Here is a 14554-nt window from a genome sequence, read left to right as displayed (position 1 = left end):
CGGGAGGGAACATGCCATGGGCCGCGTCGTCGATCAGCGGCTCGGCGCAGGCGTAGCCGTGGGCGCCGAGCGCATCGCGGATCCAGACGCGGAGCAGGCGGGCCATGCCACGTCGGGGCAAGAAAGAATGATGATGGAAATGGAACGGTTTCGTCCGGATACAAGCGATCGCATTCAAATGGAGTCGAGCTTTTCACTTGTCGTTTGTATTGCGCCAAATGTTACATAATACATTGCAAGCCTTCGCACGCAAATAGTGTGCCGGATTTGCTCGCCCTGGCGCAACGCTGGAGCGATGCGATTGTCCATACCGGTACGCATTTCATCGTTTTGAATGACATGTTGAACATTAATCGCGACTGGAACCCGCGGAGCTAGCGCCCGGAGCACGGGCTATCGCTAGCTTGCACTGGCTTGTCTATGGCAGCACCGCTGGCATACCGTAGCCATGCGAGTGCTAGCCTCCTGTCATAGCACTCGAATCCATCAAGCGACCTAGAACAAGGGTCTAGAAGCCCCTGTTCCGAGCCATAAAGCGATGCACATACCCTCCGCAATCATTATGCACAGTGACGTCAGGTGTTGGTAAGGGCACTCCGTCATGCATCCATCGCTCGGCTCGTGTCTCTGCAGCGCGATGCAGCAGTCGCATCATGCAGCCGCAGCAACCGCGCAGTCGGTTCAATGCCGTGGCTCGCCGGTGTGAGGAGCCGTGTTCACAGCATACTAATACAGTAGTATGCTTGCTGCCGGTTCCCGTTCATGCGAGGAAGGATGACGCAATCGTACACTATTCCCGAACTCGTCCGGATACGGTGCCACCAACCTGTCCACGTAGCCACAAACCAAAACGATGGCCGGCAACATCGAAGCGACCGTGGTCGTCCCTGCGTACAAGGAGTGCGCCAACCTCGAGGAGCTCGTGACGCGCGTCTTCGCGGCGCTCGGCGAGGCCCGCGCCAAGACCACCGAGATCATTGTCGTCGACGACAACTCGGCCGACGGCTCGGAAGAGGTCATCACCAAGCTCGCGGCCAAGGGCGTCAACGTCCGCATCATCGTCCGCACGAACGAGCGTGGCCTTAGCAGCGCCGTCCTGCGTGGCTTCAAGGAGGCGAAGGGCAAGCTTCTCTTGTGCATGGACGCGGACTTGCAGCACCCGCCGGAGAACGTCCCGGCGCTCATCGACGCGATCGACCCGGCCATCGGCAACGCCGAGTTTGTCATTGGGACGCGCTACGGCGGCGCCGGCTTCTCGGTCGATAAAGACTGGCCGCTGCACCGCCAGCTCGCCTCGAGCGGCGCGCGCATGCTGGCGCGCCCGCTGAGCGCGCTCTCGGACCCGATGACGGGCTTCTTTGGTCTCCCGGCCGACGTGCTCGGTCGCCCGCGCCCCGGCGACATTAGCCCGATTGGCTTTAAGATTGCGCTCGAGCTCTTTGTCAAGTGCCGCGTGAAGCGCCATGCGGAGGTGCCGATCCACTTCGGCGTCCGCGTCCACGGCGAGAGCAAGCTCACGGGCAAGGTCATCTTCCAGTACCTCCGCCACCTCTACGACCTCTACGACTTTGCGTACCCGTCGTTGCCGTGGATCGTCTTCCTCATCCTCCTCACGATTGTGCTCCTCGTGTGTGTCTAAGCACGTTCGAGGATGCTACTATTAGGATACTAAAATCTAATCATGCGACAACACGCATCGTATATTTCCATGATCGTTCGAGTCTCTCAGCGACGCACTAAGGACCTTGGTCCCGACGGGCACCAGGTCGGCAACAAGATAGCCACATGGTGGCAAAACCCAAGCAAAGGAGGGCAGCAGGATAGCGAACAAGGATAGAAATGGATGTAGAAATGGGATAGACTAGGATCGCGTACAAGGATTGAAAAAGTAGAAATTGGATAGAAAAGGATTGAAAAGGATAGAAATCGGATAGAATATTTAGAGATCGAAAAGGGTTTCTATACTAGTAACGTTTGGCCACCACTGGGTTAACCATTTGCAAACGGTTTGCTATCGCTTTCTATCGAAACTTGCTATCGTTGTATCCTATTTCCATTCCACGTGTGCTCCCTTTCTATTTGTCTTTAGCCTCTCGTTTGCCTTGTGTTGTGATTTGGGCTGATGGGGCTCCTTTCACAGTGTTCGATTTGTTTTGCTCTTCGTTGGTTATCGTGCAGCTCACCGATCGCTTTGTCTTTCGAATCGTTGTCGCAACCAACGTCTCACCAGTGAAGGCGACAACATCTCCATGGAGTGCCACGTCATTTTTGACGTGGACAAGGTTCGCACTAGGCGGCCACGTCACGACATCGCGACGATTCCAACTCTTGTTAGTGCGAAAAGCAGCACGTCCTCTCTGCCTGCGCTCATTCGCTTGCATGGTCTCCCACTCCACTGTAGATGAATATCTACCCTTGGAGCTCTTACTCCCAAAAATGCATTCGACCTGGCCCAACACACGAGACATTAGCTGCCTTGGCGAGCCTCTCGTAAAGCAGTCGACAACGGAAATGGAAATGCCCATCGTCGTCGTCGTGACAGAGGCAATGCATCTGCACTTAAAGACGGTTCAATCGACCACCTGCAAGCACAATCCATCATATCTACCGACGCCCGACCCCTACATCCCCTCAGTTCTCACGACAACGAGTGGCTCGACATAGGCAAGCGGCGTGTGCATGCAACGTTGATTTGCAAGCGTAGCTGCCGCGTCTACTTCTGGGTCGTCCACGCCGTGGCTTCGTGGTACGCCATCCCCGTGCCCGAGATGTTGTCGCCGAGGCCGCACGTGTGATCGGGCTTCTTGCACGCCAGCATTGGGGCAATATGGCACGTGAACGCGCCTACCGAGACCCATGTTTGATGCCTCTTGTCCATGCGATCCATACAAAGTACGCACCGTGCGTCCACGTCTTGATGGGCGAGCGCGGGTCAATGTCCCACACCAGGTCTGCGGTCAGCGGCGTCGACCGCGGCAAGAGCACCTGCGTCCGCGTTTCCATACTGTCGTGGATACGTTGCAACATACCTCGACAAGCGACGGGTCGATCGTCATGTCCTGGCTCCGCGGGCCGTGCGAGCGGTCGCCGCAGGCCAGCTTGGAGCTCATGAGCGCGCTCTGCATGAGAGCGACCGTCGGCGTCGCCCACACGTCCGTGTGGCACAAAATGTGGAACTGCAGCGTGTGGAAATGGATCCGGCTGAGGCGGTGGAGCGGCGCGCCAGCGTCCGTGCGCGCCGCATAGTCGATCACGTCGCCCAGCTGCGCCGTGACGGTCTGGACGCTCGGGCGCGACGACGTCGTGACCAATTCGTCGCCTAGAGACGTATGTATATATTTGTGAGTTCAATTCCCACCAAATCGAGTCTTTCAACGGTACCCGTGACGAGGAAATGATGCAGAATCGCAAGCTCTTGCTCGTTGAAGCCAATGGAATCGACATGCGGCAAGACGAGCTTGACCGTGTCGTCATAGAGCGTAAAGTCTAGGCGCGGTTGAGACGCCGGCGGGCGAAAAGCAGTAAGGTACATACCCGACGCGGCCGCAAACTCGTAGTGCGTCAAGGTCGGGACCGCCTCCAGCATCGTTGCCAGGGCTTGGAGGCGCGCGACGCGGCGTGCTTCGTTCGTGTCGACTTCCAGGAGCTGGAGGCCGCCAATGACAACCTACATCGCGGCTCGGTCCATAAAACAGGCCAGAAACGAACAGCGCCATACAAGGTCGGCGTCGAACGCTGGCAGCGCCGCTGCAAACTCCTCCAGCACCGAGAGCTGCGCGTTGTAGACATCGTGGTTGAGGTAATACCGGTTCGCGCGAGGCGACACAAGGTTGCGGAACGCGTCGTTCTTGGCGTACTCGAGCACGAGGTGCACGTCTTCGTGGCCGCCCGCATCGACCGCGCCGACGACATGGACGTTCTTGTGGAAGTGGCCGCGCATCTCGTCGCCGACGGCGCCGCCAAGAAGCACGTGGCTGGCTTCGTGCGCGGCCCGCTGCGCCATCTGCGCCGCGTTGCCGCCAATCGCTTGGCTCACGCCCGGGAGGCTCTTGGCGAGCTGGACGACGTCATGGAAAGCCTCGGCCGACGACTAGCGATGTACGTGAGAGACAGTGATAAGGTCGAGATGTACCATGCTTTGTTCGGCCGCAGCGCCCTTGGAGAAGTAGTACCCAAAGCTCTCTTGGAGCTCATTTGTCGACGCAATGCGCTCGTGGTGCTTGGCAGCAATCGTCTTCTTGGTCGCCGGCGTGAGCTTGGCCATGAGGTCGACTGCGCGCACGCTCACGTCGAGGTCGGCCGAGCAGCAGAACGCGAGGCGGTTGCGGTGGCGCGCCGGCGACGGCGTCCCGAGGAACTCCATTGCCTCGAGGAAGAGGCCGTGCTCGGCGTCCGAGAAGGTCGTTGGCGTCGAGGGCACGAGCGCAGAGAGCTCGTCCACGAACTGAACGGCGAACCAGCAGAGACCGGCGGCCAGCGCCAGCGCCACGAGCTGCGACGCGCTGTACATGCTGGTCGGTCGGCTGTTGAGCGATTTTTTGTGGCATCCCCACACCATGGCCATGGTATCCGGATGAAACCCATCTGGGCTGCAGCGACGTGGCATCCTGGCGCGGTGAACCTGTGTAGCTGCTTCAACGGCCAGCTACAGCTACACACTCATGGCCGCGGCTGCTACAATGCGAGGTAATAGAAATGTGCAGAGCTGTCAAGTATAAAGCACGTCTCATTACGTCTAGCGCAGTGTCGATCTCTCGGCCTGGTGGCTTTCGTGGTGGTGCCAGCTGCCGCCGAGCTGACACGTGACCAAGCGACGCATCGAGTCCACCCTCGCAAGGTGCGTGGCCTTGAAGCACGGCTACATGTCCCCTAGCGTGCCATCGCTGCGCAAGGCCATGTCGTTTGCTGGAGTACGCTCGTGATCCCACGGACTGTTGTTGACGCGACAGCCTTGCTCGCTCCATACAAACGCGGAGCTCGTCCACGGCGCGATGCTTTCCCAATGCCATCATCGTCTCTGCATCCTGTCCCATTTCCTTTTCGTACAAAAGGCAGCGCAACGGCGAGTCCATCACAACAAGACGGTCCAGTCGTGAGTCAGTTTGCCTTTTGCTTGCAACGACGACAACTATACGATGCCAACGACGACGACGACGATGCTGATGGACACGTGCGCCTGCCCCGACTGTCACTGCGACCCGTGCCTCTGCCGCGTGCTCGCCCACACGTGCGGCTGCCCGGTCTGCCGCTGCAACCCGTGCCTGTGCCCGGACCACGTGGATGGCTGAGTAGTCATTGTGACGCTAAGCATTTGCAACACGAAAGATGGACGCCAGCTCGATTCGTAGGGATATTACATTGCGATGGACTGTGATGGATTTGGGCACGACGAGTCCCGTGGTTGGGATGGCCCTCGCCAGTACCGATTGGCAGCAGCACGACGCGTTGCTACTGCTTGCAGTGTTCGCAGTCCCTGGCCGCCTCTTTCTGAACCAGCGAGCAGTCTACGCAACGAATTCCAACTACCGTAGAGATGTTGGTGAACGCTTCGATCCATACGCAGTCCGCAAACCTCACCTTGATACATTGTGCTGATTGGTCGATCCAACCTTAGATGAGCCAATGGGAACGCGTGTATCCCGCATGTCACAGTGGCAGCGCAAGATCAAGTGGGGTTGAGACGCCGTGAGTCGGTTCTTGGGGTCAAGAACCGACCCACGGCATCCTCATTCTCCTCTTCCTAGACTTCTAGTCTCCCAGTCTTTTAGAATACGAATCGAGTTGTCGTCCATCTTTCGTGTTGCAGGTGCTTAGCGTCACAATGACTACTCAGCCATCCACGTGGTCCGGGCACAGGCACGGGTTGCAGCGGCAGACCGGGCAGCCGCACGTGTGGGCGAGCACGCGGCAGAGACACGGGTCGCAGTGACAGTCGGGGCAGGCGCACGTGTCCATCAGCATCGTCGTCGTCGTCGTTGGCATCGTGTAGTTGTTGTTGTTGCAAGCAAAAGGCAAACTGAATCACAACCTGACCGTCTTGATGTGATGGACTCGCCGTTGCGCTGGTTTTTCTACGAAACTTCTTACCAAGGACTTCAAAAACCTTGCTCCTACGACGTACAAAAGGATCTTTCCATCGTCCCAGACGCGAGCCGACGCAGGACGATTGTGTGGACATCATCGTGTGTGTGCGTTATCAACGGAGTTCACTGTGGTGGTATGCTGCCTACGAGTCTATCTATGCTGCTTGCGAAACCCTTGAATGCCGAGCTCGAACTGTAGACCATTCCCGGGCTGGAGCTTCGGCAACTCGGTCACCGACGGCTTGGGTCGCGGCTTGGACACGGTAGTTGTTCGGGTGTGAATGAGCGGCAAGAGGCGATCGTTGGCCGGCGGTGTCGGTCGGTGCGCCGACACGGGTGCCACCGACGACGTCTTCTTGCGCGGCAGCCGCTTGACGACCGGCGGTGGCGTCGGCTTTGCCAGCGCTGCTTTCTTCGACTCGAACGACTTTTTCAGGTGCAGAAATTGTTCCATGTGAGGGTTTTTGGTTTTGGGCATCGCTTTGGGCGTCGCGCGCATGTTGGCTTTCACATGGTTGACCTTGCGCGTCGTCGCGGCCGCCTTCTTCTTCTGCGCCCACTGGTCGATTTTGATTTGTTGGAGCGATTGGGCCTTGAGTTGGCCTGTGCCTTGTCCATCCGAGCGCTTTCTGTCGGTCGCGCTCGGGCATGCGCCGGAGCTCGGCGGCGCGCTGGAGCTGGCGCGGCTTGGGCTCGGGCACCGCCGTCAAGAACGTCTGTGGCTTCTTCTTCGTCGTCTTGGCTTTGGACGGAACAGTGTACGCCGTCGGACGCCCCGTCGACGTCTTGGCAAATTTGAGCGCCGGCTTGGAGGATGGCAACACGGATATGGCGGATGACGGCCGGTCGTCGTCGTCGTGCTCAAGGCAAGCGATGCGTCGCTCGAGCTCGACGAGCTTGTCGAGACTCGAGAGCGCCTTGGAAGACACGTCGTCGGACCCGCTGAGTGCGAGGGCCCGCGGCGTTATTCGGCCGCGGCTGAGGTCCCGTAGCTGGTCTTCTTCTTGGTTTCCACCCTACGTAAAGACACGAGTGGTCCCATTTGTAAAGTGGCACATCAACGTCGTACGCCAGCAAGCTTGCGCTCGAGGGCCGCGCGGCCGTCGCGGTAGCGCAAGTGGCGCGCACGGAGCTCTTCTCGCTCGGCGAGCATGCCCTTGAGTTTCCGCAAGCAGTTGATGTGGCGCGCCACCTTGTTTTCGAGGCGCATCTGCACGCGATTCGAGATGTAAAAGCCGAGACAGAATGGACAATAAGACAACGTACTTCTTCCCGGCGCTCGTCGGCTTCGTACTGTCGGATAAACTCGGCCGTGACCTCGAGCGGCTTCATGTTTTCCTCTTCTTCGATCTGCTGCCGCCGCTCGTGTCGCTCGTCGGCGTCGACGATTGCCGCCACGCGCAAGTCTTCGCGCTTGAGTTTCTAGAGCACGTTTGTTGTGGATGAGAACAGGGGAATGTTGGCGTGCTAGAGACTTTGGTCTTGATGAGCGCAGCCTTGAGCGCGGCTTCGTTGGCGAGCTTGTGCCAATTGAGAAGCTTCATTTCTTGCTTGATCTCGTCCAGCTGCGACGAGTGCCCCCGCCGGGGGCGTGCGTACTCGGCCGCGATCGCTTCGACCCGAGCCTCGTCGTCGTCGTCGTCGTCTTCGTCGCTCGTCGTAGGCTTGAAGGCCTCGAGCTCGTTGACCCAGCCCGAGTACGTCGATGCGACCGCCATCGGTCCAGGTCGTCGTCTCAAAGCTAAAATTATGCCCTCCGAGTCCCCCCCAATCATCGGAAGAAACCATCGACTAGACTATATATATAGGGACGCCATCGGCTAGGCTTTTTGGATTCGACTGACGATGAACCAACTAAACACTCGACTAGAGTCGCTCGGTCGACACCGGCAGCGCGTCATAGAGGCCGTCGACGCGACGCACTTGGTATGTCTCGATCGCGTGGGCGAGGTGCACATGCGACGAGGCACTCGCGTCCGGTGGGGCGAGCGAGTGCACGGCCATTGTCACATGACACGTCGCGGCCGTCACGCTCTCGATCCGCAGCCTACACGATCCAAAGGGCCATCAGCCAAAATTGTCTTGAAGCAAGGATGCATTTGTGATGCGAGTCCATACCAGCCGCTCGAGTTGTCATGAATCGTGTCGTCGCCGAGGGGAAAGCGGTCGTCTTCAAGGATCGAGCGCCAGACCAGCACGCTATGCCCGTCGAGTGCAGTGCGTAGCAGCGCGAGGCGGCTCTCAAAAACCGATGTTGCGTATTTCGAGTAGCCGAGATCGTCTCCGACGTCTTCCAGACTCTAACCAGACGTGATAAGGCGTCCAATTCCTCCTAGTCCTCTTGTACAATGTAGTACCGTGTAGTCGCGGCAGGCGGCCACCTTGCCACACAAGCGCTGCCAGAGCGCCGTGACCGCGGCCGAGGCGGAGAGGGCCACCGGTCGGCTGTAGACAATCTCGACGGCGCCCGAGATGCTATCGCGCCGCACGACCTCGCAGCGCATCGGGCCATCGAGGAGGCCAAAGCGCAGCAGCGTTGTGTTGAGCGACGACACTTCCCGTGTCACGAGCGCGCGCAAGCTCGTCCGTCGACACGGCGCGTGCATGAGGCTGTAGAATGGCAGAGTCTTGTCGCCTTGCAGCTCCTACGTACGATTGCGTCAGCACGGCTTGGTGCAGACGAACATACCGGGTGGCGCGGGCGCTTGGCAGCGATGCGTTGAAAGGCGTGGGCCATCGAGAGCTGGCCGGTCACGGCTTCGCGCAACTTGTGGTTTTCCTGGATCGAGCGCTGGAGCTGCGTCGCTTGGCGGCGCGCGCGCTGCTGCCACGCCGACGACGTTTCGTCTTGGTGCAGCTGCGTCGTTTGGAGCGCCTCGAGGCACTGCGTGAGCGACGCGGCGGTCTCCCGGAGCGTGTCAAGCTCCGACTTAAGCTTGGCGCGGTGCCGGCGGTCGCGCACCTGTCGACGCGTCGTCGTGGGCGACGCGTCATTATGGTCCTTGCCGTCCTTGGCCGAGGAAAAGAAGCACTCGGAAAGGAACGCGTCGGCGGCGAACGCGTCGTCGGTCGAGGCGAACGCATCGTCGAGCAAGAGAGACGTCAAGGCGTCGTCGCGGCCAAAGAGAACATCGTCCATCGTCGTACTCGCACTGGTAAGCGTCGTTCCTATTAGTCGCCGTGAGCTGGTCGTGCCACGTGTAGATGACCGGTACCTGGCATGCCCGTGGACATTTGCACTATGAACCCGATCCAGTGGTGCACTGACAGTCATTCTATATTGTTGGCACCAACATTCGACGTCGAGCTATTACTTTTACCTCGACTCGGCATTTGTAGTCGAGTTGGCACCTGGTATGAGCGGTCGCCACGTGGCAAATTGGGCGCGCAGCTCGTTTTCGTAACGCTTCCCGCGCGCCCCGCTGGCCATCAACACCAACATTCTGAAATGTTGTGTTTTCATTCTCTTGTAAGACACGCAGTTGTGGGCGGAGCGCTGGCTCGCGGACCGCACACCTTGGACCAAGAAGCTTCGCTTTCGTTCTTGCGCGGGCGCATCGCGACGCATGTGTGATGTGGTTGGTGACAGTCGGCGTCGGCATCACCCACCTGGCGTGATCCCACATGGGACCTTCAACGAGCAATTCGAGCGAACCGCGGATTCGCAGCGACTTCGGTTGGGCCACGATATAGGGTATGGTAGCATTAACCAACATCAGTCTCGAGCGATGTCTCTACCTTGACGCTGCATCCATGCAATATCAAGCGTACGTAGCTTTCGATCTGTTGATGTCATTCGAGTTCCTAGTAGACATGGTACGTGGACAAAGATGCTTAAAGATGATGTTATTGGACGGCTCGGCGTGTCGACGTGATGATTGTCTTGCTTGGACAGAGTATAGATAGCGGTCCAAAAATCAAGATTTTGCAGTTGACGAAATCTTGAAATACGCGAGAAGCGGCAACGTACGGGAAGAGGGCACGCACGAAATGGCTCGTTCAACGCAGAGTGGTAGAGGCTGTCGCAGTGGACTTCGCGGTGCTTGTAGCACTGTACCTTTGTAGCATGTAGTGTACCACGACGCGATCACGACCCCCACCGTGGCCATAAACAGGTGACAAAAGTCTTGGTCGAACGGAAACGAACGAGTCACAAGTCGATTATGATGCACTGTACTAGTACTCGGTCGTGTTTCAAGACAGATAACAACCGTGGCGCAGGATGGCTGTGGTGGTGGAACGCTACGATGATCCCATAAGGAAGCGCGCCATCAGGCGTGTCAATGAAGCGCTCAATTGCTACTAGAAGAGACCAGTACCTTGCGAATCGTCAGTGTGGTGCTTCCAACAGCCGTGTACATCGATCACGCTATCCCAACGAAATATGTGTCTATCCCTGTAGGAATGACCTTCGCAGAGTGTCGGCATGAGAGATTTTTGTAACGCTTCTTGTCTATGGGCTTGCCACGTCATGTGATGGCACAAGGCGTAAAAAACAAGAATCAACGATGTCCGGAACGATCGATCGAGTCTTTCGCGACGGCCTACCACTGCCAAGTTACGATTGCCGTTAAGGCGGCGTGTGTCGCTCAACTGCACCTGCACCTCAGCCGCGTTCAAGAGCCCGAGGAGCCCGATCTTCGTCGGCGGCTCCTCGTACAACACGAGTGGCCGCGCCGGCATCTTGTCCCGCGGATCGCGCTCCTCTCTCCAATTGCCTAAATCACGTCTCTCAACCGAGTGCGCAAAAAGTCCGACATTATTATATTTCAATAGACGACCTACCTACGTCAACAACAAAGATCATCGATCCCCATGGAGGAGGCAACATCGTTGACAGCAAACCACATCACTGCGTTGGTGAACTACAGACACGGCGGCTTGAGCACGCACGGTGTTGCGTCTCGGCTCGTCTTGCTGCTGCAAATCGAAGAGGAAGCATTTCCAAGGGTCCGGCTATGGTTGCCGTGGACAATGTCTTTTCAAAGCGTCATTGACACCACAAATCTGATATGGACTTGCGAGTCGCAAGTCCATCATGGGCACGCCAGTACGGCCATTGCATGCGAATCAAGGTTGCTATCGCGCCACACGAGGACACCTCAAATGCAATCGAGCCTGGTTCCGATGACGTGGCATTGTTGAAGGAACCAAAGTCGCCACATCAGAGCGCCATCGCAGTACACGATCCGAGTCTCTCCGTGGCCGTAGCAGCGTATTTCCCACGTGACTAGAGACGAGCAAGACGCCGATGCAAGCCCGGCGAGCGAGTGATGTGCACGATGCGAGTGTCAGTCACTGTGCGCACATAGCCTTTAAAACCCAAGAAAGCTCACACATCATGGCCCAATTGAGATTCACCACGATGCGCTCCGTAGGGTTCGTCCTCGTCTTGAGTGTAGTGTAGCAGCTCTTCGTGTCGTCGTCTCCTGCGAAAACAAACAAACCACTTCGACCTGCAAGGCCCGACCGCTTGGGACTAATTGGATTCCAACTCCATTCCCACATGAGTCTCTGATGCCGCCTCAGTCGCTGGCGTCTCTGGATGACCTCAACAAACTGCGTAGCTCTGCCGCCGTTCGCGACGCCCGGAAGGACTTCACGGAGCTTGTCGTCATGAGCCTCACCCGCCACCGCAAGCCCCACAGGGCGACTACAGAAGAGCAAGATGCACCCCCACGCCGCCCCCTGCGCAGCCACGGCTCGGCGAGCGAATAAAGAAGAAGTTGATCGCTAATCTCTACGTAGGCGAACTCTTTGTAACAACCAAGATGACGCGAAACACGTTCATATATATATTGCCGCACATGCCGAGCTCTTAGCTCGATGCGAGCTCCCGCGAGTAGGATCTGTGAGATTTGGTATCTCTCCGCTGCACGTCGTTTGGCGCATGACGACGTAAGAGCAAAGGAGGCATGTAGCAAACACACTCCAGCGCTGCAAACTAGGTCGGTGGCGCTGATGCGATGATTCGCAACATGCTATTCACGTCATGTTGACGAAGATGACGTTGATGGCGCCGGCGATCGCGGGCTGCATCCCGGCGCATTGTCTCCGAAGAATCCAAAGCTGTCATGTCGAGATTCGCCGGCCAGCGTCAACGAGGTATACAAGCCATCGACCACTAAAGTCGTCCTGCAGCTCTCCATACTACTACGACGCGCTTGCTTTTGGATCATCCAGCAAGTTACCTCTATGGCGCTCTTCCACCAACCAAGGCGATCACAGCATTGGCAGGCTCGATCGCTGATTGCGTTGCTGCTCTAGATGGCGCTTCAAAGACCATTCTAGTAGCATCAATGTCGCGGCACCCAAGCACACCAGTTGAAGTCGAGCCTTTGCACGCGACGGCGGCCGTACATCGTCGAGCTATCGTCGAGATCGCAGCACTCGGCAGCATGGATCGTGCACGGAGGCGACTGCGAGCGGCGTCAAGGAGGGCCGCAAAGGTGCCCGACTCACGAGTGTGGGCCGTGCCGCCAAGGCTGTCGTTCCTGCCGTGCACCGGGCTACCTGCGCCACTAGGCCGATTTCGCCGCTTCCTTCGAGCTCGCGACGCGTTGGTGCTTATAGATCTGCGTAGATAGAGGACTGGCACCGGTGCGTTGATGCATCGCACTCGACGCATCGTGGATGCAGCAGTTGCCTCGAGGGGTTCGTCCGGTCTTGATCTTTTTGGCCCGTGCCTTGTGACAAGGACTTCCTCGCCAACTTCAACGCGCCAACTTCAAGTTCCAGCCTTCGAACTTCGGATGTCCCTGCCAATCGCAGGTGATGGGAATCTTTGATTGGCGAAAACGCGCCAATCAGAAAAAGGGAATCTGGACGGTCACATGTGATTGGCGCCACGGCGGCCGCGGCCGTGATTGCCCAATTCGATGTGGCGCCAAACGAACCAAAGTGAACGAGCGCCTGTTTGTGCAGTCGTCGTCGCTGCAGTCAGTAGATATATGTACCCAGCGATATTATATTCTACCTACGTGTAATCGCTGCACCAGAAAAAAGTCCATTTCCGGAGCCCGATCCTGTCCATGACCATGGTGGCACTTTTAATACTAATAATAGTAGGTGCCATGCCCCGAGCTTGGCCATGTCCAGGCCGTGGTTCGAAGAGTACCGTACATGGTACGAAACCATGCAGTCGTCGCTCCCCATATCGGGATGCGCCGGCCAGCGTTGCACGGCAGTCGGCGTCCCTTCGTTTCAGCCACAGTGGCTTGAAGTTGGCATCGTATTGCAAATATTAATATTCACAGGTTTGCCCAGCGATCCAATCACGCACCAGGAAACCCGCGCTGTAATGGCTGCTGGCCAAGTGACGAGCGAAGATTTCAGCGTCACATGTCCCTCGCCACCCATCGCGCCCCCACGTAGCGTCTCACGCACGCAGTCTTTTTTCAACCGTGCGCCCCTCTTCGCCTGTTTCTACTCCACGCGCTGCTCTAACGATTACACAGTAATAGCAACGACACCGACGAGGAGCTCGTAGGAGCATTTCGTTCTCTCCCAAGCTCTCGGTCCGACAAGCTGTGGGCCCATGCGACGACGGCGCTTGGTTGAACCTCGCGCATGCACCTGTTGACAGTGACACGGTGCGTTTACGAGGGCAGCGCCAAAGGCCGAAACGCAACTTCGAACTTCGCTCTCGCACCTGATTGGCCAAAACGATTTCGGCGGCGGGCCAAACGGTCGCGAGGGGTCGTTTTAAATGCCATATTTTTATGTTAGCTTGCTTTTTGTAAGCGGAGACATTAAAATACCGTCCAACGCAACGAGGGGCGCGGAGGAAAAAGCTCCCAGTCACTTTTTGTTTGGCTCCGCGACCCCAAGATGTTGCAGCGCATCTCGACCAAGACGCCCGCGGCCTCGCTCCGCTCGCTCGTCGCGCCCGCCAGCGCGGCCCGCCCGTTCTCGTCGGCGGTATGTACAGCTCCATGAGGAGCATCGCGCGATGCATGCAGCAGCAGCATGCATGGATCGCGCGGAATCGATACATGGGCAGCATGCTCATGGGTCAAATGGTGTAGGCGGAATCCAAGGACGACTTGACCGAGTCGCTGCAGTCGCTTCAGAAGGAGACCGCGGCCAAGACGGTGCCGTGGTTCCTCGAGAACATGCCGGCGGCCTACTTCCGCGCCATCACCAAGGAAGACCGCCTGCACCACTTGAACGCGATCACGTCGCTCGTGAACGCGCAGCAGCCCGAGATCCTCTTGAGCTCGCCGGACAAGAAGGTCTACTCGTACATCCGCACGGGCGAGCAGTACCCGGGCATGCTCTCCAAGATCATTGAGCAGCTCCCGAACGACCCGTCGATCGGCCAATTGGCGCGCGTCAAGATCTTTTCGTCGCTCGACGACACGTTGGCGCTCGACGTGTTCCGCTTTGGTCGCCAGGAGCCGTTCCGCAACGCGACGCCGGAGGAGAAGGCGGCGCTCTCGTCGCTCCAGGCCTTCTGCAAGGAGATCCGA

The 14554-nt window shown here is 58.0% G+C and overlaps 6 protein-coding genes across 6 annotated transcripts in view; 2 read left to right on the top strand and 4 right to left on the bottom strand.

Annotated features, from left to right (window-relative positions):
• The window catches only part of SPRG_21629 (hypothetical protein), a gene marked incomplete at both ends in the record, with an annotated part of 1012 nt that extends 906 nt beyond the window's left edge, over nt 1–106 (bottom strand). Inside the window, one exon of the mRNA XM_012355003.1 lies at nt 12–106. Within this exon, the coding sequence (XP_012210393.1) occupies nt 12–106 (95 nt within the window). The remainder of the gene's footprint in view (nt 1–11) is intronic.
• A 738-nt stretch (nt 107–844) lies between these two features.
• On the top strand, nt 845–1715 carry SPRG_15822 (hypothetical protein). Its single transcript, XM_012355002.1, has one exon. It carries the CDS (start codon nt 854–856, stop codon nt 1637–1639), a length of 786 nt encoding a protein of 261 aa, XP_012210392.1. The 5' UTR covers nt 845–853; the 3' UTR covers nt 1640–1715.
• A 998-nt stretch (nt 1716–2713) lies between these two features.
• SPRG_15821 (hypothetical protein) lies at nt 2714–4532 on the bottom strand (the record flags this gene model as incomplete). Its single annotated transcript, XM_012355001.1, has 7 exons — nt 4133–4532; nt 3719–4090; nt 3535–3667; nt 3382–3486; nt 3030–3319; nt 2901–2985; nt 2714–2844 (listed from the first exon to the last, which is right to left on the bottom strand). Exons 1-7 carry the CDS (start codon nt 4508–4510, stop codon nt 2714–2716), a joined length of 1494 nt encoding a protein of 497 aa, XP_012210391.1. The 5' UTR covers nt 4511–4532.
• A 1297-nt stretch (nt 4533–5829) lies between these two features.
• SPRG_15820 (hypothetical protein) lies at nt 5830–7801 on the bottom strand (the record flags this gene model as incomplete). Its single annotated transcript, XM_012355000.1, has 6 exons — nt 5830–6016; nt 6257–6633; nt 6785–7099; nt 7153–7293; nt 7350–7505; nt 7559–7801. The coding sequence occupies 6 exons, from the start codon at nt 7799–7801 to the stop codon at nt 5830–5832; spliced, it is 1419 nt and encodes a 472-aa protein (XP_012210390.1).
• Nucleotides 7802–7949: 148 nt separating this feature from the next.
• Nucleotides 7950–9222, bottom strand: SPRG_15819 (hypothetical protein; the record flags this gene model as incomplete). Its single annotated transcript, XM_012354999.1, has 4 exons — nt 7950–8130; nt 8202–8383; nt 8441–8728; nt 8773–9222. 4 exons carry the CDS (start codon nt 9220–9222, stop codon nt 7950–7952), a joined length of 1101 nt encoding a protein of 366 aa, XP_012210389.1.
• Nucleotides 9223–13913: 4691 nt separating this feature from the next.
• On the top strand, nt 13914–14523 carry SPRG_15818 (hypothetical protein; the record flags this gene model as incomplete). Its single annotated transcript, XM_012354998.1, has 2 exons — nt 13914–14003; nt 14111–14523. Coding segments are annotated over 2 exons (503 nt in total), but the record flags the coding sequence as incomplete, so codon positions are not given.
• Between the last annotated feature and the right edge of the window lie 31 nt (nt 14524–14554).

The sequence above is a fragment of the Saprolegnia parasitica genome, assembly GCF_000151545.1.
Source record: "Saprolegnia parasitica CBS 223.65 unplaced genomic scaffold supercont2.197, whole genome shotgun sequence".
NCBI lineage: Eukaryota > Oomycota > Saprolegniomycetes > Saprolegniales > Saprolegniaceae > Saprolegnia > Saprolegnia parasitica.
The sequence above is the reverse complement of the archived record's forward strand: the minus strand, read 5'-3'. Positions and strand labels throughout refer to the sequence as shown.